Below are 25,060 nucleotides of genomic sequence, written 5' to 3' on the forward strand. Positions count from 1 at the left end.
GTACTTCCGGGAGCCCGGGGCCGCGGACTGCAGCCACTTCGGGTAGTGGGTTCTGACGCTGGGACCATGCTGCTACGAGCCGCTTGGAGGCGGGCGGTTTTGGCTGTGGCGGCCGCAGTCGGGCCCAAGCCTGCGACGCCCTCCCGTGGGCTGCGCCTGCGCGGTACGCTTCCGATCCCACTCTTCGCCGCCCTTCCCCGAAGCGGCCTCCTTTCCCCTCCGAGCGGCCAGTCCCCTCGAATATTCCCAAGCTTCCCTGTCCCGCCCCGCTGCCCAGAATCTTTGACTCTTTGTCTCGCTTGCACCCCACAGAGTTTCTCAGGCTATACGTCAGAACGGTTAATTCCTCCGCTTCACACCCCCACCCCAGTCCCCGCAGATCTTGTCCCCAACCCCCCATAGCCTGGAAGCCTGGGCCTTCTGACCTCTCCTGGCCAACTATTAGATATGCTGGTCTAGCCTCGCGTCCACGTTCCATCTAGATGGCTTTGCCCTTCTGAGCTCTCTTCACTCCGTCGAGCCAATTTGAACATTGCCACCAGCGTCCTCCTCCGCCCCCCCATCACCTTGTTTCTAACAGTAGCCTCCTTGTATAGTGTTCTTTGATATTGTTTACTTCCCCTTAGGATTCCACCCCATCACCCCTTAAACTTATCACACTTCTATCCAGCTATTGAGTCTCTGTGGCTGCTCTGTGTTCATAGTTGTGTCCTCCTTCACTTGGCCACTCCACTTTTTGTCAGTTGTAGATCATGCCCCCCAGTCGGCTGTTGCCTCAAATTCAGAGGCTGCCCCTGAGGCAGAGTCAGTGCTGCGACCTCTCTACATGGATGTTCAAGCTACCACTCCTCTGGTAAGAATACAGTGGCAGCTTTTCCTAAGGCTGTAATAGCAAGTACTTATTAGAAGTGAAAATTCATAGAAAGGGTGGATTGCTGTAGAGGTGAGAACCTTTGAGGTGTTTTGGGAAAAGGAATAGAGCCAGGAATTAGGAGGCTTAAATTCTTATTCATATGCTAAATATCTGATCCCCTTCTCCAGTATTAATGCAAATTTTCAACTATGTGTGAGAAGAGATTTTTCCCTGCTTCTATCATGTCCCAACTCCTCATAAATCACATTGCTGGTGGAAATGCAAACATCTGCAGAAACAGTAGTCAGAATAGTGTTTACTACCTGAGGGGACAGTAGAACAATCTGATTGAAGATGGGTTGGGAGTGGGAGTATATTAGGTTGATATTTAATTAATAGAAGGGAGGGAAGACTTGTCTAACCTAGGCGCAGTGATGAAGGGTTGGGAGTGTGTTGAGGCAGGGTGGGCAGGTTTGGAAATGTAGTGGGGCCTGAGTTGACTGTGGACTCAAGGTGACTCATCTGTTGTGTTGTTCTCAGGACCCCCGGGTGCTTGATGCCATGCTACCATACCTCATCAACTTCTATGGGAATGCACACTCTCGGACACATGCTTATGGCTGGGAGAGTGAGGCAGCCATGGAACGTGCTCGCCAGGTTAGTACAGAGGAGTCTGGGAGGTTACAAGGTCAGAGGTTCTGTGGCCTGTGGGAGATATTTCCTTAGTAGGTGGAATAGAAGTAGAAATAATTTGGGGATTGGTCTTGGTGTCTGGGTTGCGTGACTCACACCTATAATCCTAGTGGCTCTGGAGGCTGAGGCAGGAGGCTCTATAGTTCAAAGCCAGCCTCAGCAATTTAGTGAGGCCATAAACAATTTAAGTGAGCCAAAAATAAAATTTTTAAGAAGGGCTGGGAATGTGGCTTAGTGATTAAGTACCCCTGGGTTCAAACCTTGGTGCCAAAAAAAAAAAAAAAAAAATCCTGAAATTATTATTTGGGTTCTTTCTTTCTAGAAGACATTCAGAGAGTAGCCTGAAGACTGACCATAGACATTTGATTAGTATCCCTATTTCCTAATTGAATTACCTTGGGGAAATGATCTAATTTCTCTTAAGTCTCAATTTTCCTCACATTTCAAGTGGAGTGGAGTAGATTCTACTGTGTGATTATTGGGTGAATTAAATGAGATTAGGTTGGTAAAGCTTTTTAACACAATTCCTATACATAGTCTGTATATAGTGAGAACTCAATAAGTACATTTAAAAAATAATGTCACTGCTGAATGCAATGATAGAATGTCTGTAGTCACAACTACTCAGGAGTCTAGGGCATGAGGATCAAAAGTTCCAGGTTAGTCTAGGCAACTTAATGAGCCATGACCAAACCCCAGGTACTCTGGAGGCTAAGGCAGGAGAGTCACAATTTTGAGGCCAGCCTGGACAACTTGGTGAGACTATCTCAAAATGAAATGTAAAAAGAACTGGAGGTGTGGCTCAGTGGTATCATACCACTGAACCCTATTACAAAAAATACCTATATAAATAATTATAAAAGGGCTGGGGATATAACTCAGAGGTAGAACTCTCCTGGGTTCAATCCCCAAAATGATATCACTTAATGTTCTGTTTTTGATGGGGTTGCTGGGGATTGAACCCAGGGTCTTGTGCATGCTACGTACTCTACAACTTAGCTACTTCCTGAGCCCCCCCCCCCCTTTTTTTTTGCTCCCATGAATTGAACCCAGGGGCACTTAACCACTGAGTCACATCCTCAGCCCCTATTTAATATTTTTTATTTAGAGAAAGTGTCTAGCTAAGTTGCTTAGGGTCTCTCTAAGTAGCTGAGACTGGCTTTGAATTTATGATACTCCTGCCTCAGTTTCTCAAATTGCTGGGATCACAGGCCTGCACCACTGTACCTAGCTGGCTTAAAATTCTTGCTAGTATCTTGTCTTGCACTCGAAAAGAACACGGAGTCTAAAATGTAACTGAAACTGGCCTTTGTCTAACACACTAACATTAGTCTAGTTGATCTGTAGTCTAGTTGATCTGCAAAGCTTCTTCTTGGGCTGTATGTAGAATACAGTGGAGCTCCTTTTTTATTTGCTCACTCCTAGTGACTGATCGCAAAGGCACTCTACCATTGAGTTATTTATTTATGTATGTTTTGTTTGTTTGTTTGTTTTTAGTACCAGGGATTGAACCCAGGGGCACTTAACCACTGGGCCACATTCCCAGCCTTTTTTTGTATTTTATTTAGAGATAGGTTCTTGCTGAGTTACTAAGTGCCTCTCCAAGTTGCCGAGGCTGGCTTTGAACTCCCAATCCTCCTGCCTCAGCCTCTTGATTTGCTGGGATTACAGGTGTGCACCTCCATGCCTGGTTCATTTATTTATTTTTCTGAGGCAGGATCTTGCTAAGTTGCTGACTGGGGAACTGATGATATCTATCTCTGTTTCTTGGCATATAGCAAGTAGCATCTCTGATTGGAGCTGATCCTCGTGAGATCATTTTCACTAGTGGTGCTACTGAATCCAACAACATAGCAATTAAGGTAAGAGAAGGGTGCTGAGGGTGTAGCTCAATTGGTGTTGGATCCTCAACACCTCCTAAAAAAAGGAAAAAGGTAAGAAAAGGGAAACAGATGGCACCTCTGGAATTGTGGGCCATTATGCCCAGAAAGATAACACACCCATTCTAATATGTTGCTTCTTTTTTCCCTTTGTTCCAGTTAGTTCTATTTTTGTTATTTATTTTTTGATGCTGAAGATCAAACCCAGGGTATAAAGTGTGCTAAGTATGTGTTCTAACATTTAGCTATATCATCAGTTTCTAATAATTTCATATTTTGTATGTGGTGCTGAGGATCGAATCTGGGCCGCACGCATGCCAGGCGAGTGTGCTACCGCTTGAGCCACATCCCCGGCCCAATAATTTCATATTTTACTTTTAGAATAATTTTGTATTATAAACTGAGTGCGGGGTACCGCACATTTTATCACTTTAAATTTTTGTTGTTGTTATTTTGATTTTTTGTTGGTACCAGGGATTAAACTCAGGGCCTCCTGTGTGCTAGACAATTGCAATAAGTTTTATTTTGACAGTGTTTTGTTAAGTTGCCTAGGTTGGCCTTCAACTTGCAATCGTGCTATGTCAGCCTCCCAAGTAGCTTTGGACTACATGTGCCACCATATCTGGTTATGTGGTTTTTTTTTTTTTGTCTTAAATGAAAGAAATGCTTTTTACTTCTTTATTTCCTTATAATAAATTGAAATTCTAAGAACTTAAAATATAATACTGGGGGCTGAGGTGTAGCTCAGTGGTAGAGCACTTGCCTAGCATGTGTGAGGCACTGGGTTCGGTCCTCAGTACCACATAAATAAATTAAATAAAGGCATGCTGTCGATCTACAACTATACAAAAAATAATTAAAAAAAATATATAAAATACTGTTTTTTCTGATATTAAAAGTATCACATAGGGGCTGGGGATGTGGCTCAAGTGGTAGCGTGCTCGCCTGGCATGCGTGTGGCCCGGGTTCGATCCTCAGCACCATATACAAATAAAGATGTTGTGTCAGCCAAAAAACTAAAAACTTAAAAAAAAAAAAAAAGTATCACATAGTTGGCTGGGAAATAGTCAGTAATAGCATGCATGCTTAGCATGTGTGAAGCCCTGGATTCAATCCTCAGCACCAAATCAAGTAAAAAAAACAAATCCCTTTGTAAATGGAATTGAAGTTATTGCTATTTCCCTGAATATGTTCTCTTTCCTTCCACCATCATTACTGTTTAGGGGGTGGCCAGGTTCTACAGGTCACGGAAAAAGCACCTGATCACCACCCAGACAGAACACAAATGTGTCTTGGACTCCTGTCGTTCACTGGAAGCTGAGGGTTTTCGGGTCACCTACCTCCCAGTGCAGAAGAGTGGGATCATTGATCTAAAGGTAAGAATGGCTTTTGGCATGAGGGGCAAAATAGGAATATCCTGGCTTCAGCTCTAAATCTGTCATTTCCACCTTGGCTAGCTAGAGCTTAAAGGTTCTAATGGTGAGGGTGGATTTTAGAGAAAGCATCCTGGCAAAGAAAGAGATTGTTTCCCTTGAGTGAGCACATCCTCCCTCTCTTTGAAGGACTTGTGTCTCCACTCTATTAGTGCTTCCTGGCTTTTATGAGAGCCACTGGGCATGTGTTCAGGATGCTGGAGACTCTTACTCACTATGGCAAAGTTCCTCTTTCCCTGTACTGATGCCATTTATCCCCCCTAAAAAGGAAGTATAGGGCTCTTTTCTTTCTCTCTGGCACTGAAGATTGAACCCAGGGTCTTTTGTATGCTAGGTAAGCATTCTACCACTGAACTACACCCCGAACCCTTTCCTTAAATTATTTTTTTATACAATTTTTTTTTAAGAGTGAGAGAGAGAGAGAATTTTTTTTAATATTTATTTTTTTTTTAGTTTTCGGTGGACACAACATCTTTTGTTTGTATATGGTGCTGAGGATCGAACCCGGGTCGCACGCATGCCAGGCGAGCGCGCTACCGCCTGAGCCACATCCCCAGCCCAAATTATTTTTTTAATATCTGTTTTTTAGTTGTGGTTGTCAATACCTTTATTTTTTAATTTATTTTTTTATGTGGTGCTGAGGATCAAACCCAGGGCCTGGCACTTGCTAGGCGAGTACTCTACCTCTGAGCCACAACCCCAGCCCCGCCTTTCCTTAAGTTTTATATTGAGATAGGATTTCACTGAGTTGCCCAGGCTGCCCTCTAACTTGTAATCCTGCTGCCTCGGACTCCTCCAGTAGTTGGTACCACAGGTATGCACCACAGCATGCAATTAGCAGTGTAGCTTAGTGGTAGAGTGCTTGCTAAACATGAATGAGGATTTAGTCTTCAGGGCTGAAAAAAAAAAAAAAGTATACTTTTATAGAATATTACCCATTTTGGTCCATTTCTTTATATATATGTATATATATACGTGTGTGTGTGTGTGTGTGTGTGTGTGTATGAGGGGATATATAGTAAATATATAAAGATATATTTATTTGGGGTTGAGGTTATAGCTCAGCGGTAGAGCGCTTGCCTAGCATGTATGAGGCCCTGGGTTCGATCCTCAGCACCACATAAAAATAAATAAATAAAATAAAGGTATTGTGTCCGAATACAACAAAGAAATCAATATTAAAAAAAAGCCAGGACAATTGGTCCCATAATAAAAAAAAAGATATATTTATTTATTTTAGGTTGTGAGTCGAAGCTTCTTTTCTACCAAATTTTGGATACCAGCATTCCTAGACAAATTCAAACATGCAGTTTGTAGACATAGCCCTAAGTCCAAATTCAAAACTCTTTTTTTTTTTAAATCATTTTTTGTTCTGTCTCTCTTAATTATCTCTCAGTCATTCATATCTATGGCTGCTTCCACATAATGTCTCTGGAATTATGCTCTTCTTTTCTTTCTTTCTTTCTTTTTTTTTTTTAAATACCTTTAGTTTATTGATTTATATGTGGTGCTGAGGATCAAATCCAGGGCCCCTCATGTGCCAGACAAGCGCTCTACCGCTGAGCCACAACCCCTGCCCCATCTTCTTTTATTTCTTTGGCTGGATTGAATCCTGAATCTTAGGAACCTCTGTACTTGACCTTGTTGCCTGTCCTTTAGCCCCCACTTTCTAGTATCCTGCAGATCCTCACCAGATTGTATTTCTAAAGGACTTGTTTGATATTTTTCTTTTTTAAATATATATATTAATCTTTATTGGTTCATTATAATTATACATAATAATGGATTTGCTGTTATATATTTGTATATGTGTACAACAGCATAATGTGGTCAGTTTCATTCCCCAGTATCTCCCTTTTTCCTCCCCTCTTTCCTCTCCTTGGTCCCCTTTATATTTCCTTTCTATTTTCATAGGACCTTCCCTCCCCATGTTTGTTTTTTTTTTTTTTAATTTACCCACCTTTTTTTCCTCTCTAGCCTTCACATATGAGGGAAATCTTCTGACCCTTTGAATTTGCTTTTATTTTGCTTAACATGATATTCTTGAGTTCTATCCATTTTCCTTCAAATGACATACTTTCGTTCTTTATTTTTTTCACTTCTGAAAAACCCTCAGATGCTGGGCATGGTGGAACACATCTGTAATTCCAGCAACTAGGGAGGCTGCGACAGGAGGATTTCAAGTTTGAAGCTAACCTCAGCAACATAGTGACACCCTATCTCAATATTAAAAATGAAAAAGCCTGGGGATGTAGCTTAGCAGTAAAGTCTCCCTGGATTCAGTTCCTAGTACCAAACAAAGAAACAAACAGCAAAAACCCTGAGAGATTTACCTGATATTAAAATATCTTTTTTTTTTTGGGGGGGGCGGATGCGGTACCAGGTGTTGAACTCAGGGGCATTCAACCACTGAGCCAAATTCCCCAGCCCTATTTTATATTTTATTTACAGACAGAGTCTCACTGAGTTGCTTAGCACCTCGCTTTTACTGAGGCTGACTTTGAACTTGTGATCCTCCTGCCTCAGCTTCCAGAGCCCTGGAATTACAGGTGTGTGCCACTGTGCTCAGCTTATTAAAATACCTTAACAGTGTTTTTTTAAGCATCTAAAAATTGAAATGTAATTCACATATCATAAAATTCATCCTTCAGGAGTGTTTATAATTCTCAGTGGTTTAGTGTATTTACCAAGTTGTTTGAGTTGGGTGCAGTTGTGTAGGCCTGTAATCCTTGTGGCTCAGGAGGCTGAGGCAGGAGAATCACAAGTTCAAAATCAGCCTCAGCAATTTAGTGAGGTGCTAAGGAATTCAGTGAGACCCTGTTTCTAATAAAATACAAAATAGGGCTGGGGATGTAGCTCAGTGATCGAGTACCCCCGAGTTCAATCTCTGGTATCCCACCCCCCCAAAAAAAATGTTTGAACAATCATCACTACCATGTTCCAGATCATTTTCGTCACCCCAAAAAGCTTTCAGTTCTTTTGACTATCATTTGTGCTTTCTGTGTTATATCTGAAAACCCTTTGCCACATTCAAAGTTATTAAGATTTATACATTTTCTTTTTTTTCTACTTATTTATTAATTGATTGATTTTATTTAATTAATTTATCTTTAAATTTTTTTTTTTTTTTTAGGTGTAGATGGACATAACACAATGCCTTTATTTTTATGTAGTGCTGAGGATCGAACCTGGGTCCAGCCCATTTTAGGCGAGTGCTCTACTGCTGAGCCACAATCCCAGCCCCCTTTTTTATTTATTTTATGTGGTGATCAAACCCAGTGCCTCACCTCCACTAGGAGAGTGTTGTACCACTGAGCCACAACCCCAGCCCTATCCATTTCCTTTTAAGAGTTTTGTAGTTTTTATCTCTTACATTTAGGTCTGTGGTCATTTCAAATTTAATTTTTATACATGTAAGGCAAGAGGAACACATGAATCCAGGAGTTTGAGGCCAGACTAGGCAACATAGTAAAGCCCAATCTCAAAAAAAAAAAAAAAAAAAAATCAGTTGAGCATATATGTATCGGTTTATTTCTGGAATTTCGATTTTGTTCTTCTATTCTTATACCATTGTTTTGATTCCTGTAGCTTTGTAACAAGTTTGAAATTAGGCAGTATAAGCAATCCAACTTAGTTGTTGTTTTATTTTTGTTTTTTCCAAGATTATTTTGGCTATTAAGGTCTTTTGCAATTCCTCATGAATTTAGGATCAGTTCTATTATTCTTTTTTTTTTTTTGGTACCAGGGATTGAACTCAGTGGCACTCGGCCACTGAGCCACGTTCCCAGCCCTATTTTGTATTTAGAGACAGGATCTCACTGAGTTGTTTAGCGCCTTGCCATTGCTGAGACTGGCTTTGAACTCACAATTCTCCTGTCTTAGCTTCCCGAGCTGCTGGGATTACAGGCGTGGGCCACTGCACCTGGCCTGTTATTCTTTTTTTTTTAATATTTATGTTTTAGGGGCTGGGGTTGTGGGGCTCAGTAGCAGAGCGCTCGCCTAGCACGTGCGAGGCCCTGGGTTTGATCCTCAGCACCAAATAAAAATAAAATAAAGGTATTGTGTCCAACTACAACTCTAAAATACGATAAAAAATTTTTAAAAATATTTATTTTTTAGTTGTAGTTGGACATAATACCTTTATTTAATTTATTTTTATGTGGTGATGAGGATCGAACCCAGGACCTAGCACATGTGAGGCACTGGGTTCGATCACTGGCACCACATAATAATAAACATATAAAATAAAGGTATTGTGTTCATCTACAAGTAAAAAAATATTTTAAAAAATATTGAAAAAAAACATTGATTTGAGGATCAGCTTTTTTTCACTTCCCCCACCCCATTTTTGAACACAGGTCTTGTTGTACATGCTAAGTAAGTCCTGTATCCTTGATCTATATCCTGAGCCCTTTCTTAAATTTTAGTTATGTTGCAGGGAACAGACTGGTAGAGAAGCAGCAAGTAGCACTCAGACAGGAGGATAACTCCAAACTTTATTTTACACCAGCGGGCCCAGAGGAAAACAAAATGTCCAAATCTGAGCCCTGATCCACAGTTTCTTACAATATTTATAGGTTATTTGACATCATCTTAGACCTATTCTATCACTGGGGCTTTTTCCTCTTTTTAAAAAATGTCCTGGGGCTGGCTGGGGTTGTGGCTCAGAGGTAGAGCGCTCGCCTACCATGCGTGAAGTACTGGGTTCCATCCTCAGCACCACATAAAAATAAAATAAGGATATTGTGTCCACCTATAACAACAACAACAACAAAAAAGTCCTAATCTGTGAGCTGAAGGCCTTGTGCAGGGTCTCTAGCATAAGCATGCTCACAGAAACTGATAAGAAGAAAGGGCTCTTTTCACAGGCATCTGTTTCATTTCAAGGAGTAGTAGTCAGACTCCTAGGGCAGTTATTTACAATCCAAAACATAGGGACTCATGCATGATTAATTAGGCTTCCAAGAGAAAGGCTGAGAGAGGGGTGTGGGATTGACCCCTTTCTCAGGCATTGGTTTCTTACCATACGTTTTTTATAATTTTATTTCACAACTGGGTCTGCTTTTGCCATCACAGTTATTGGCTGGTTCTTGCTAAATTGCTAAGGCTGGCCTTGAATTTGTTATTCTCCTTCCTCCATCTCTTGAGTTACTGTGTGCACCTTGGTGCCCAGCTCTTGTTTGGATTTCTCTTTTTTTGGATTTTACTTGTACTGAATTGTGTATATGTATGTGTTTAGTTCTGTGCTGTTTTATCACATTAGGTTTCACATAAAAATTACCATAGTCAAGGTAAAAATAGTTTCATCACCATAATGATCCTTCACGTCATTCGTTATTCTTAAAACCACCAATCTAGCTGGGTGCAGTGATGCATGCCTGTAATCCCAGCTAATCAGGAGGCTGAGGCAGGAGGAAATTCAAGGCCAATGACTCACAATTTATTGAGACCTTTTCTGAGAATACAAAGGGCTGGGATGTAGCTCCAGTTACAGAGCACCCCTGGGTTTAATCCCCAAGGACTGAAAACAGAAACAAAAACAAAAATGCTGATCTGTTCTCAAATTCTTTAATCTTGTAACTGTATAATGTTATATAAATGGAATTATACAGTAAGTAATCTAGGATGGGCTATTTTCTTTCTTTCTTTTTTTTTTTTTTTAAGGAGAGAGAGAGAGAGAGAATTTTTTAATATTTATTTTTTAGTTTTCAGCGGACACAACATCTTTCTTTGTATGTGGTGCTGAGGATCGAACACGGACCACACGCATGCCAGGCGAGCGCGCTACTGCTTGAGCCACATCCCCAGCCCATAGGATGGGCTATTTTCACTCAACATCCATCTTTGGAAATTGTTGTTTATACATACCAGTAGTTTGTTATTAGCGAAGAGTATTCTCTGTTATATATATACCATAGTTTATTTAACCACCTATTAAAGGACATCTGAGTAGTTTCTAGGTTTTCGCTCTTATGAATAAAGCTACATTGAACATTTGTGTATAGGTTTTCAGAATTTAATTTTTCTCTGGGATAAATGCCTAAGAATTCAATTACTGATTCATTTGGTAATTTTATGTTTAGGGTTTTTTGGGGGGCAGGTACCAAGATTGCACTTGACCATTGAGCTACATCACCAGCCCTCTTTTGTATTTTATTTAGACACAAGGTCTCACTGAAGTGCTTAGCTCCTCGCTTTTACTAAGGCTGGCTTTGAACTTGTGATCCACCTGCCTCAGCCTCTTTTTTTTTTTTTAGAGAGAGAGAGAGAATTTTAATATTTATTTATTTAGTTAGTTATTGGCGGACACAACTTTTTTGTTTTGTATGTGGTGCTGAGGATCGAACCCGGGCCGCACGCATGCCAGGCGAGCGCGCTACTGCTTGAGCCACATCCGCAGCCCCTGCCTCAGCCTCTTGAGCTGCTAGGATTACAGACCCTGGGATTATAGGCATGTACTACTGTGCACAGCTGTTTCTTTCACTCTCTCTCCCTCTCCCTCTCCCTCTCTCTCCTTTTCTCCTTTTTTTTTTTTTTGATACTGGGGAATGAACCCAGGGGCACTTCACCACTAAGCTTTATCCTCAGTATTTTGAAAAAATTTTATTTTGAGATAGGGTCTTACTAAGTAAATTGTTGAGAGGCTCTCTAAATTATGGAAGCAAGCCTTGTACTTCAGATCCTCCTTCTTCAGCCTCCTGAGTCACCGTGATTACAATTATGCACCACCATGCCCAGTGCAAGACCATCTCAAGCCAGGCACAGTGGCACATGCCTGTATTCCCAGCAACTTGGGAAGCTAAAACAGGAGGATTTAAAGTTCAAGGCCAGCCTTAGCAATTTAGTGAAACTCAGCAATTTGGTGAAAACCTGTCTCAAAAATAAAAAGGGTTGGGGATGTGGCTCAGTGGTAAAGCGCCCCTGGATTACATCCCCACTACCAACAAAAAACCAAAACCAAAACCAAACAAAACAAACCTCAAAAAAAAAAAGGAAACCAGAAAAATCTGTCAAACTATTTTATTAAGTGATTGGTTATACATTTTGCATTTCCACCAACTGTGTATGAGTGATTCAGTTTCTTTCCATACTCACCAGCATTTTATGTTGTCATTGTCTTTTTGTTTGGTTGGTTTGTTATTTTGCAGTGCTGTGGTTTGAACCCAGTGCATGCTAGGCAAGCACTCCATCATTGAGCTATGTTCCCAACCCCTAGTTTATTCTAAGGGTTCCCAGAGGTTGGGGGTGGGTAGCAGGGATATTGAACTCAGGGGCACTCGACCACTGAACCAAATTCCCCAGCCCTGTTTTGTATTTTATTTAGAGACATAGTCTCACTGAGTTGCTTAGCATCTCACTTTTGCTGAGGCTTGCTTTGAACTTGTGATCCTCCTGTCTCAGCCTCTGGAGCCACTGGGATGACAGGCTTGTACCACTGCACCTAGCCAACCCCCCTAGTATTTTTATTTTATCCAGTCCAATAGGGGAGTAGTAAAAGGCTCCCTTTTAAAATTATGTTTGCCACGTGTTCCGAGGGCCGCTCTGCAGGTCTCTTTGCGGTGGTGGCCCTAGAGCAGAGTCGGAGCTGCAGCCCTGCAAGTCAAGGCCAGACAAGCATTTAGAAAGTTTCTTCCACTTCTTGACTGAGTATTGGTCTAAAGGAGTGCAGCAGAAACTGTAACCAAAGGAGGCATTATGCTTCCAGAAAAATCTCAAGGAAAAGTATTGCAAGCAACAGTAGTAGCTGTGGGATCAGGCTCTAAAGGAAAAGATGGAGAGATTCAGCCAGTTAGTGTGAAAGTTGGAGATAAAGTTCTTCTCCCAGAGTATGGCGGCACCAAAGTAGTTCTAGATGAAAGGATTATTTTTTATTTAGAGATGGTGACATTCTTGGAAAGTATATAGGCTGAAACAAATCATTGTTGAAATGGCATCCTATGAAGCTGCCCATTCCACTGAAGTTCTGAAATCTTTCATCATGTAAATAATTTCCCTGTGTCTTTTATAATAAACTGATGATAATCTAATAACATCCACTGCCTCAAAATTTTAGTTTCCTCGTACTTGTGTAAACATTTCCAAATAAAATATGTAATGAAAATAAATAAATTAATTAATTAATTAAATAAAATTATGTTTGCCTACATTCTTATTTAAGGAGAACTTTTTCATCAGAATATAGTCTTCTTAAATCCCACATATTCTTAGGAACTGGAGGCTGCCATCCAGCCAGATACCAGCCTGGTTTCAGTTATGACTGTGAACAATGAGATTGGAGTAAAGCAACCTATTGCAGAAATAGGTGAGTGTCATGATCCTTGCTGACTAGTTGGGTCCATCTGAGGAAGTAGGGATAGACTGAGAGTTCCAACACTCTATAGAGCATTATGAGTGAACAAAAGAAAGAGAGTCTAAGTATCGCCTTCTAGGACATTATAAGTGGCAGAGCAGTATTTGAACCCAGATCTAGTACCATTTCTGTTTTTTCATTTTATTTTAGTTGTTTTCTAAAACAACCACAAAACAACAATAAAACAACCCTCACTTTTTTTTTTTTCCTGTAGAACATCTCTTTATTTAATCTCCACTTAGAGCTCTCCTTGTAATCTCTTTATGCAGATTTGTTAATCTTTCCTCCTTTTAAATCAAAAAGGTTCTAAAAGGTAATGTGACATTTTGAAAGGTCATTGTTTATAAGGTGGTAAGAAAGAATCTCATGCATCAGAATATCAGGAATATATTCATTTAGTACTTTGTCCTTGAGCTTTAGAGAGCAGAGAAATAGGAGGACAGGGAAGGGAGGGGAAAGAGAAGGAGGGAGTGAAAGTGGAAAGGTGGAGCCAGGGGTGGAAGAGGATTTAGAATCATTTACTGTGGGTAGAGAATTCATGGTGTATGGGGGACCACTGTCAGGGTAGTTCCCAATGTTGTGCTGTGGGTCTTCCCCTCTGTTGTTTTTTCAGGGCAGATTTGCGGTTCCAGAAAGGTATATTTCCATACGGATGCAGCCCAGGCTGTTGGAAAAATCCCACTTGATGTCAACAACATGAAAATTGATCTCATGAGCATCAGTGGTCACAAAATCTATGGTCCTAAAGGTACCAGCCCCTCCTAGAGTGCCTCTTGTCTGAACATCTCAGGAAACTCTTTGATAGATGTTTCTCAGAGTTATTTGAAACTGCCATTACTTTCAAAGGAAGTTATACATTCAGAATGCCCAGCAGAATGCATGTGTCATTTAGCAATATTCAAGAAACACTGCCTATTTGTACACCCAAGTAGTTACTGTATGTACAATAGGCCATTCTTCCTTGATCCCTTTAAAAAAATACTTTGAAAGCATATAAATATTAATTTGACAGAGGAACACAGAGTTTTGTTCAGTCAAATTTCACCATGCAGGCCCAGTTACCTTGTCTGCCTCACTAGGATGTGCAGAGCTTTTAAGTCCTTCATTCCCAGTGTCTCACTTTAGCTTAGTGGAAGAGTGTATGGGTTTTAGCATCTATTGGTGTTCAGTAGTCTTAGTAGTCTGTGCCCCTAATAGTCTCTTAAGGATCCTCTCTGTTCCCTATGTTCCTCCTAGCTGAGGAGAATTTTCAAGCTTGAGTTCTGTCTCCTTGACCCTTGGAAAGAGACTATTATCTTTTGTTCTATGGAGATAGGCCTAAAAAAGAAAAAATTTCTGTCTCTGGAGTGAGGGTCTTTTTTGGGTTGATGTCTATACTAGTATATTTTCTGTGTCTGCAGGGTTTCATCTGAGTATGTACCTTATAAAAGAATTGTAACAGTTCCTGGAAGGATGGAAGATGTTTATTCTAAGGGTTCCCAGATGTTGTAAAGAGTGTTTTTGTGACTATTTTTTTCAAAAAGTCCAACAGTCTTGATGACTATGCTCTCTGTAATCCCAGCAATTTAGGAAACTGAGGCAGGAGGATTGCAAATACATGGCCAACCTGGGCAGTTTAGGATCTTCCCCCCAGTACTGGGGATTGAATTCAATGCCTTGCATAAGCTAGGGAAGTGGTATTCTACCACTAAGCTACAGCCCCTGCTGCCAGCCTAGGCAACTTATTGAAACTCTGTTTCAAAATCAAAAATAAAATGGGACAGGCATGGTGCACACACCAATTATCCCAGCGGGGAGGCTGAGGCAGGCTGATTGCAAGTTCAAAGCCAGCCTCAGCAAAAGCAAGGCACAAAGCAACTCAATGAGACCCTGTCTCTAAATAAAATACAAAATAGGGCTGTGGATGTGGCTCAGTGGTTGAGTGCCCCTGAGTTCAATCCCCAGTATCCCCCAAAATATATAAAAATAAGATAAAATGGGCTGAGGCTATAGCTCAATAATAAACCACCAGTATTGAAAAGGAAAAAAAAAAATAAGTCCAACAGGCTCTCTATCTAATTAAAATGTTGTTTTTTTTTTTGTTTTGTTTTGTTTTTCATTTTTGTTTTTCCTTCTCACTTTTTCTATTTCATTTGTAATGCTGGGGATGAAACCTAGGGCCTCACACATGCTAGGTAAACACTCTACTACTGAGCTATACTGTAGATATATCTATTTTGGTAAAACCATTGAACTCATATTGATCAAAAGCTCCAGTCAGCTAGGCGTGGTGGCGCATGCCTGTAATCCCAGTGGCTGGGGAGGCTGAGACAGGAGAATCCTGAGTTCAAAGCCAACCTAAGCAAAGGCGAGGCACTTAGCAAGTCAGTGAGACCCTGTCTCTAAATAAAATACAAAATAGGGCTGGGGTTGTGGCTCAGTGATCCAGTGCCCTGAGTTTAATCCCTAGTACCAAAACAAAACAAAACAAAACAAAAACAAATGCTTTTGTCAGCACTTGTACCTATATAGGTATTTCTCATTATCTATCCTCAGCATCTTAATCAATTTAGATAATGTGGTATCCTTCACTATCCTTACATGGTATCTGAGCATTTGCTCTCAGATTTGAGAAGTAGATAGATTCTGATAGTGTAGGGCCCTTGCATTTTTTAAATTTTTTATTTTTTTAGGACACTCATTTTTTTTTTAAGAATTTTTTTTAATATTTATTTTTTAGTTTTCAGTGGACACAACATCTTTATTTTATTTTTATGTGGTGCTGAGATTCGAACCCAGCACCTCATGCATGCCAGGCAAGCACGCTACCACTTGAGCCATATCCCCAACCCGAGGACACTTAAATTTTTTTAATGGGAAAATGAATTTATTCATTTATCTATTGGAGACAGGGTCTCTCTATGTTGCCTAGGCAGGCCTAAAAGTCCTCCTGACTCAGCCTCCTGAGTAACTGAGATTAAAGGAATGAGCCACTATAATGAGTTTGAAATATTTCTTTTCTTTTCTGGTACCAGGGATTGAACCCTGGGGCACTTTACCACTGAGCTACATCTCCAGCCCTTTTTATTTTTTTATTTTGAGACAGGGTCTTGGTAAGTTGCTTAGGCCTCACTAAATTTCTGAGGCTAATCTTGAACACACCATCCTCCTGCCTCAGCCTCCTGAGCCCCTGGAATTATAAGCATGCACTGCCATGCCAACACTGAAAAATTTTTTTTTCTTTTTTTTTTTTTTCGGTTCCAGGGATTGAACCCAGAGGTACTTAACCACTGGAAACATTCCCAGTCCCTTTTATTCTTTATTTTGTGATAGGGTCTCATTAGTTGCTTAGGGCCTTGCTAAGTTGCTGAGGTTGACTTTGAGCTGGTGATCCTATTGCCTTAGCTTCCTGGGCTGCTGGGATTCCAGGCATGTGTCACGGTGCCTGACTGAAATATTTCTCAATAAATGTAATAGAGTCTATAAATCATTGTTAAATTGGTGTCCTTCATGATAAACTTGGAAACTATTGCCTTAGTTTTTTTTTTTTTAACATTTATTTTTTAGAAGTAGTTGGACACAATACCTTTATTTTATTTATTTATTTTATGTGGTTCTGAGGATTGAACCCAGGGCCTCACACGTGCTAGACCAGTACTCTACCGCTGAGCCACAATCCCAGCCCCTTGCCTTAGTTTTTATAGTAATTTTATTCTGTGCTTAAACTGTTTTTCTGCATGGGAGATGAATTTTATCAAGTACTATATTCATTCTAGAACCCTTGACTGCTTAGTGGATATCTTTGCCTACTCATGCTCACATTTTTGTACAGAATTCCTGTAAGTTGGTTTGCGGAGTCACAGGCTATACATATATATTTTTTTAATTTTAATATTTATTTTTTTTTTAGTTTTCGGTGGACACAAAAAACATCTTTGTTTGTATGTGGTGCTGAGGATGGAACCCGGGCCTCACGCGTGCCAGGCGAGTGCGCTACCGCTTGAGCCACACCCCCAGCCCCTACTATACGTATTTTTAAGGGTGTTTTGTTTTGGCACTGGGGATTGAACTCAGGGGTGCTTAACCACTTACCCACATCCCCAGCCCTTTTAAATTTTATTTTGAAACAGGATCTTGCAAAGTTGTTGAGGCTAGCTGTGAACTTACCATCCTTTTGCCTCAGCCTCCCAAACTGCTGGGATCATAGGCATGCACCACCGTTCCTGGCTTTTAAGTTTTGATAAACTTTGAGAGACAGTGCAAATTCTTAATACCATTCTGATTCTTCCCTTAAAGGTTTTTATTTTCTTTTCTCCTTTTTTAAAAAATTTTATTTAGAACAGGTAATATATTTATATAGGTCAAACTTTAAAACTTCCAAAAAACACACCATGAGAAGTCTTCCTTCTACCTCTGTCTCCTTCCTTTGGAGAAAACAATTTCTTCATTATTTAATTTTTTTCTGTTTTTGAGACCCAGCTCACTGTGTTGCCCAGATTGTCCTCCAAATTCTGGGCTCAAGTAATCTGATCCTTCTGACTCATCCTCCTGAGTGCTGGGAGTATAGGTGTGTGCTACCATGTGTATTTTTTTTTTTTTTTAATATTGATTTTTTAGTTTTGCACAATACCTTTTTATTTATTTATTTATTTTTATGTGGTGCCGAGGATCGAACCCAGGGCCTCATGCGTGCTAGGCGCGTGCTGTACCGTTGAGCCACAACCCCAGCCCCCATGTGTATTTTTATATAGCAATTTCTTCCCACAACTTCTTTTCCTGTCCTGGATCTCATATTTAGTGGCGTCTTGGCATAGCTAAGTTAGATTGCTGCTATAATAAATATACTTGTGTATATTTGTAGAATTATTCTTTGTATTTTCACATACATACATACTTCCCCTCCATCCTGCTGTTGATTCAGATGGTAGCATATTATATTCATTGTTCTGATCTTGTTTTGTTTTACCTAACAATATCTCACTTTTTTTTTAATTCCTTTTTTGATACCAGGGATACAACCCATGCCTTAACCACTGAGCTACATTTCCAACCTTATTATTTTTTTTTTTTTAATTTTGAGACAGGACTTTGCCAAGTTGCTGGGGCTGACCTTGAACTTGTGATTCTCCTGCCTCAGCCTCCCATGTTGCTGGGATTACAGGCATGCACCACCACACCTGGCTGTCTTACATTTTTTAGTTATAAGATAGAATTTGTTGGGGTTTCATGAGTTTTCTTTCTTTTTTTGTGGCGGGGGGGCGGGTATTAGTAGGGATTGGACCCTGATGTATTATACCACTGTGCTATATCCCAGCCCCTTTTATTTTTCAGTTTGAGACAGTATCTTGCTATATTGCCCAGACAGACCTCAAATTCACAATTTTCATGGCTCTTCCTACCAAGTAGCTGGGATGACAAAAATGTGCCATTGTGACTGACCACCTAACAATGTATCTTGGAGATCTTTCAGTGTTAGTAGTGAAAGAATTTCTTCATTCTTTTATATATCTGGGTAGTATTTCATTGCATGGACATCAAATTATTTGACATTCCCCTGATAACGCCCATCCAAAATGTTTCCAATCTTTTTGCTCATATGAATAATGCTGTAATGTATGATATGATTTCATTCTTGCTTAGGGAACTACCTTAGACTATTTGGGTCATTACTCCTTCTGGTAGTTAAATTCCTGATGTTAAATAATTTTGCAAAATATTACGATTTTGGTGCTATCTTCTCAGCTTTTTTTTTTTAATTTAGAAAAATTTCAGCTGAGAGGAAAATTGAAATAATATTTTGATTTCTTGGAAAGTGATATTTTGTTTATTTTGTTTCATCTGGATTTCTCTTTTTTGTAACAAATTTTGTTTCCCAGGGGTTGGTGCCATCTATATCCGCCGCCGGCCCCGAGTGCGTGTGGAGGCCCTGCAGAGTGGAGGGGGGCAGGAGCGGGGTATGCGGTCTGGGACAGTGCCTACACCCTTGGTGGTGGGGCTGGGGGCTGCCTGTGAGGTGGCACAGCAAGAGATGGAGGTATGAGAAAAGCAGTTTCCTCCCACAACTTCTTTCCCTCTCTTGGGTCTCATATTTAGTGGTGTCTTGGCATAGCTAAGTTAGATTGCTGCTAGAAGAGGAGGTTTTTTTCAATAAGCTCCTGCTGGCCCCCTAGACCGAAGGAAGTATTAGGGGCTCAAAACCCATGTCCTGGGAGAACTTATGAACTCACTTGTTTTAGTTTTGTTGGAACCGTATGTGGCGTTACTGAGCACTTTTGCACATTAGGTGGTGTTCTCAGGGCTGGAGATAAAGTGGTCTCCAGCAGTAACATAGGATGGTAGAGGAGAAGGGTTTCTTTGAGCATGTGTTTTTGAACTGTTTGGTGATCATGTTGCTTAATCCTCCCCTATATTCGCCCTAGTATGACCACAAACGAATCTCAAAATTAGCAGAGCGACTGATAGAGAAAATAACGAAGAGCCTTCCAGATGTGGTGATGAATGGGGACCCCGAACACCACTATCCTGGTATGGACATAATTTTTTTTTTTTTTGGTTGTTGGGGCTGGGGTTGTGACTCAGCGGTAGAGCAATCGCCTAGCATGTGCAAGGCCCTGGGTTTGATTCTCAGCACCTCATAAAAATAAGTAAACAAAATAAAGGTATTGTCCAACTACAACTAAAAAACTAATATTAAAAAATATATATATATATTTTTGGTTGTAGATGGACATGATACTTTTATTTTATTTATTTATTTACTTATTTTTATGTGGTGCTGAGGATCAAACCCAGTGCCTCATAGATGCTAGGCAAGCGCTCTACCACTGAGCCCCAGCCCCAGCCCTGGATATATCTTTTTGATTCCCATTCTACAAGAGGCTGGAGTCTAGACCCCTTTCATAGAGTATCCTTCTTTCTTTAGGCTGTATCAACCTCTCCTTTGCATATGTGGAAGGGGAGAGTCTGCTGATGGCACTCAAGGATGTTGCCTTATCCTCAGGGAGGTAAGTTGGACCAGATAGACAGGGACTGTGGTAGGGCTTCTATGTTCCATACCGTTACTAAGCTTCATGGTATGGCAAAGACAGGCGCAAGAGCTCTTGATTCAAGGTAAAGGTAATTTTTTGGCTGGGTACAAGCTGAAGTTTATCACCCTAGCAGAGCTTCCTGGAGGAGAATTCTCTATTTTTGTGGTTCTAGGGAATGTGTGTGTCTGATATAGAGTTCCACTAGTAGTTCTGTTACAGATCTCCAGAATTGAAGATACTCTAAAGGTCACCAAGGATTTATCTTCCCTTGGAGAATGAGTACAAGGTTCTTTGCTGCCTCTCTTTGTCAGATTCACTTCATGGGGTATCATGCTTTGGCTCTGTCCTTGTTCAAGGATGTTATCCATGATGGGAGCCAGAGGAGCTGGGTTCACAACCTAAAATGTGTAAGGCAGCATTAGGCTCTTTAGCTCTGCCAGATTAGGTCTTTTGTCCCTATGGGGACAGAAGGGCCCTGGGGGAGGAAATAAGACTGGAGTTTTGTGGCTTACAGAGATGTTGATGATGATCTGAGCAAGGTTCATGTCTGTTTCCTCAGTGCTTGCACCTCTGCATCCCTGGAGCCCTCTTATGTCCTTAGAGCGATTGGCACTGATGAGGATTTAGCACACTCTTCCATCAGGTCTGTGAGTTGAGCTGCCATGTTTATGAAAGACATCCTCTTTATTTTTTATTTTCTGTTATACAGTCTTTTTCTGTCTGGTTCTTCTTATCCCTTCTTTCTTTCTCTCTGTTTTTTTTTTTTTTTTTTTTTTGGGGGGGGGGTGCTGGGTGTTGGTTTAGAACCTTGTTCCTGCTAAGCACCTACACTACCACTCCCAACCCTTTCTTATTCCTTCTTGATTCTTTGGGAAAGTTTCTGGGGCAGAGGTTTTCAGACTTCATTGAGCATCACTTGGGAAATTTGTGAAGGATGACAGTTTCTGTGTCTCACATTCGTATTTGGCTTCACTAGGTCTGGAGGAGAATTAGGAAACTTCTTCTGAGGTGGTTCTGATGTATTAAATTCACAGACCATGTTCTAAGAAACTCTGACCTATAGGGGTAGGACCATATTCTTCTAAGTCTTTTGTGTACTAGGTTCTCAGTGAGTACTGGCCAAGTAAATTTACCACAGTACCAGTTCTGATGCAAAGCTCTTCTCCTTTGCCTTCTTAAGGTTTGGCATTGGCCGCTTTACTACAGAGGAGGAAGTAGACTACACTGCAGAGAAATGCATTCAGCATGTGAAGCGTCTTCGAGAAATGAGGTATGCACTATTGTATCAGAAACTCTTAGAATAAACTGTAGTGTAGGCTCCTCTTTTGTCCTCATGTGTTCACGCTGCCAGAAACCAAAGTTTGATTTTTTTTTTTGGTGTTGGGGATTGAACCCACTCTACCAACTGAGTTATATACCCAGCCCCAGAAACCAGTTTGAGAGTAATTGGATTTTAGGATTTAGAGCTTCCATGAAGTAAGAAAGTAGAGCTCTTTGGTTGCTTGTTTTCAGAATATGAGAAAGTGGTTTAAAAATTGAAGAACTACATTAATACAGGTAGCATTTTTCATTACTGTTATTGAAAGTACTAGCAAACATTGTTGCAGCAATATCAGTACAAAGTTAGTGACTTATAGGCTAAATATATGAGAAAATTCCTTTTAAGATAGGAATTTTTTTAAATTTTTTGTTTCTTTGAGGAACTGGGCATGGAACCCTTGTGTATACCTTGCTTCCCTTTGAGTTCTCCCTGGCCTTTCTGTGCTCTGGATATTACTTGCTAGGGTCTAGCTGTATTGCTTAAACATCTGCTGGTTGCTCAAGTTTCTTATGCTTAGGATTCTTCTTTTGGCCAGGCATGGTGGTACATGCCTGTAATCCTAGCTGCTCGGGAGACTGAGGCAGGTTCAGTAGTTCAAAGCCAGAGTTCAAAGCCGGCCCCAGCAAAAGTGAGGCGCTAAGCAACTCATTGAGACCCTGTCTCCAAATAAAATACAAAATAGGGCTGGGGATATGGCTCACTGGACGAGTACCCCTGAGTTCAATCCCCAGTACCAAAAAAAAAAAAAAAAGATTTTTCTTTTGGCCAAAGACCGTGATACCTTATTTTTCCTATGTGGTTTCAGTATCTGTACCTTATTGCTTCTGACCCTTTACAAAATGAATTTAGCCTAGTCCCATTAGCTTTCAACCAAAACCTTATGTTGTGAGCCTATTAGGGACAGGAAGGAAATGATGGCTACCTTTAAGAAGCCTAGGAAAATATTATAAATAGAAAGTTATGCTGGGAATGTATCATATAAAGGAGAAGGATAATCAAGAATAGAATTAAATCAGGTAGAAAAAAATAGCTGGGTAATCCAAACCACAGAATTTCACAATTGGTGCTAGAGGTATAGCTTGGTGGTAGGTAGAGTGTTTACCATGTGTGAAACCTTGGGTTCAGTGCCCAGCATGAAAATACAAAAACATTCACATAGTCATACCACACTGAAGTAATAGGTGGTCTGAAACATGCAAGACATTCATGCTGAAGGGGATCGGAACTTTAAGTAGAGATTTTTTATATGAGATGGGATGCTGGGGCCTAAAACCCAAGAGGTCCTTTTGGATTGGAGCCAGAAATTCTGGAAGAAAACTTCAATATGGGGAGGTGAAAATGGCAAGAACTATATGATGGAACTGCATGCTCCGATGATTTAGAGCCAAGTTCCATCCAGGAGAACCGAGAACTAGATCAAAACCCAGAAACAAGTGCTGAAAAGTGGGCAATTTGTGATAGTTGTAGTAGAGAAGATGAAACTTGCTTTTTATACAGGTCTGAGGCTGTTGGTGTTCTTGGGAGCCTATAGCCTCTCACATGTGGGAGGAGAGCTTTAAGAATATGACCACATCTGAAGTCCATTGACTAAAGGTTCAATTGCCTTTGAGCCTTAGGTGCCTAGTTAATACTGTTTGTTGGCTAGACTTGAGGAAGACTTATGGTAAGTAGCTGGGAAAGACCTTATTGACCACCTGTGTTGAGATCCACTCAAGCAAAAGGCAGAGGAGAGACAAGAACAGGAGGCAAGTCATGGCTCAAGGCCTCAGAGCCAATGTTGGCTGCTTCCTATCTAAGTTCTTACTCACTGAATGCCTCTTCTCTTTGACAGTCCTCTCTGGGAGATGGTACAGGATGGCATTGACCTCAAGAGCATCAAGTGGACCCAACACTAGAAGAGTGGGTCCCTGACTTTGTGCTGGCCTGGCCCATCCTGCCTCACTGACCCACAAAAGCCAGGGATCTCATTCTACCCAGTGGGTACTCTGTGTAACATCAGAATTGGTATAGCCCAGTAACATCATCACAGTCCTCTTCCACCTCAGAAACGCAAGGAAAATTTCTTTCCCTCACCTTAGATCCTATGTTGGGACATATTCCCCATTTCTCTTCAGGTGTTCTTCTCTGGTCATTTATAGAGTGTGGACATTCTCATCTGGAAGCAATAGAGATATTTGCTATGATGTTGCTGCTGGACGTGTCTGTGTCCTTTGTGGGGAAAGCAAAAGGAACTGGAAGAAAGCTCTTTGGGGACTCCATTGTTCTATGTAGACATTTGAATTGTGGCATTTTACTGCTCAACTGGACTGGCTCCTTCAGCAACAAGCATAATAGACTTCAATTTAATCCTTTTAGAGACTCCAAAGAACGTCTGTTTTTATTGACTGTAGACAAAATAACAACTTTCTTAGTTCTCAGCTTGACCAATATAGATATTGTCTTAGACTCTATCCACTATTCTAATATGACTCTATCCATTATTTTAATAATTTTATGTTTCTTCTCTTAGAATTTGTTAATTTGAAGATTTGGAGAGAAATAAATTTATCATCTTCTGTTTACTGTGTGACTTTATTGAGAACCTGAGAGAAGTGGAAGCTGCACTTGGGCATAGTGAAGACTACCCATTCTACCTGACTTCTATAGATGACTCAGTCAGCTTACATACCTTTTTTTTGGCAGTACTGGAGATTGAACTCAGGGCTTTGCACATACTAGGCTAATGTTCCACCATGGAGCTACATCCCCAGCCCTTTTGAAAAAAATTTTTATTTTGAGATAGGGTCTCACTAAGTTGCGCAGGCTGACCTTGAAGTGCCTTAGCCTCCCCAGTAACTAAGATCACAGGTGTGTGCCACCACACCCCAACAAATATAAATAAATAAATATTTATTTATATATATTTATATTTAAATATATATATATATTTATTTATTTATATTTATATTTAAACTTTTCTAATTTTCCACTCTGACCTTGCCTCCGCGTGCTTCTCTGGTGTTATTCTTCAACATTGGGTAGCAAGGACTCGTCGCCCTTGGGTGGAAAAGGAAACTTTCCTTTAAATGGCAGCTCTCATGTAAGAAGGGCATTCAGATGCTAAGCAAGGACTGTATACAAAGTTAAATCACAGAAATATTCAACAAGATACAGTGTATGGGGGCTGGAAATGTAGCTCAGTGGTAGAGCACTTGACTAGTGCAGGCAAGGGCGTGTGTTTGATCCTGAATACTGGGTACCGGTGGGGGTGGAAGGAGGTTGTATAGGATACAAGTGATACCGATGGATGGTTATCCTGATGAGTCCTTGCTTCCAGATTTCTGAAGTATAACACCAGAGAAGCACGCAGAGACAAATGTAGAGTGGAAAGTAAAAGGCTTTATTAAAGGATAGCAGAGAAGACTTGCCCCTGGAGGAAGAAGGGGATCTGAAAAAGCAGAATTCCTGGGATGGAGAGGTCTTATCTTATTTTGTATCTAAGGTCTTCTTTTGTCCTCCTACATACCTGTAGGAGGACAAAAGG

At 40.6% G+C, this 25,060-nt stretch overlaps 1 protein-coding gene and 1 pseudogene across 2 annotated transcripts in view; both read left to right on the forward strand.

Moving 5' to 3' along the window:
* Positions 1–24,096, forward strand: part of Nfs1 (NFS1 cysteine desulfurase) — a 24,143-nt gene extending 47 nt beyond the window's left edge. The window contains exons 2-14 of one of the 2 annotated variants that reach the window (XM_015481218.2): positions 1–163; positions 744–853; positions 1,394–1,510; positions 3,325–3,408; positions 4,650–4,802; positions 13,068–13,161; positions 13,823–13,957; positions 19,065–19,222; positions 19,608–19,713; positions 20,111–20,192; positions 20,776–20,859; positions 21,397–21,486; positions 23,369–24,096. In XM_015481218.2, coding sequence (XP_015336704.1) covers positions 67–163; positions 744–853; positions 1,394–1,510; positions 3,325–3,408; positions 4,650–4,802; positions 13,068–13,161; positions 13,823–13,957; positions 19,065–19,222; positions 19,608–19,713; positions 20,111–20,192; positions 20,776–20,859; positions 21,397–21,486; positions 23,369–23,432 — 1,374 coding nt within the window. In that variant the 5' untranslated portion in view covers positions 1–66 and the 3' untranslated portion in view covers positions 23,433–24,096. The remainder of the gene's footprint in view (positions 164–743; positions 854–1,393; positions 1,511–3,324; positions 3,409–4,649; positions 4,803–13,067; positions 13,162–13,822; positions 13,958–19,064; positions 19,223–19,607; positions 19,714–20,110; positions 20,193–20,775; positions 20,860–21,396; positions 21,487–23,368) is intronic. The other variant, XM_015481210.2, reaches the window with a different exon arrangement.
* Positions 7,231–12,958, forward strand: LOC107143688 (annotated as a pseudogene).
* Positions 24,097–25,060: the final 964 nt, after the last annotated feature.

Source organism: Marmota marmota, unplaced genomic scaffold (genome assembly GCF_001458135.2).
Source record: "Marmota marmota marmota unplaced genomic scaffold, marMar, whole genome shotgun sequence".
Taxonomy (NCBI): Eukaryota; Metazoa; Chordata; class Mammalia; order Rodentia; family Sciuridae; genus Marmota; species Marmota marmota.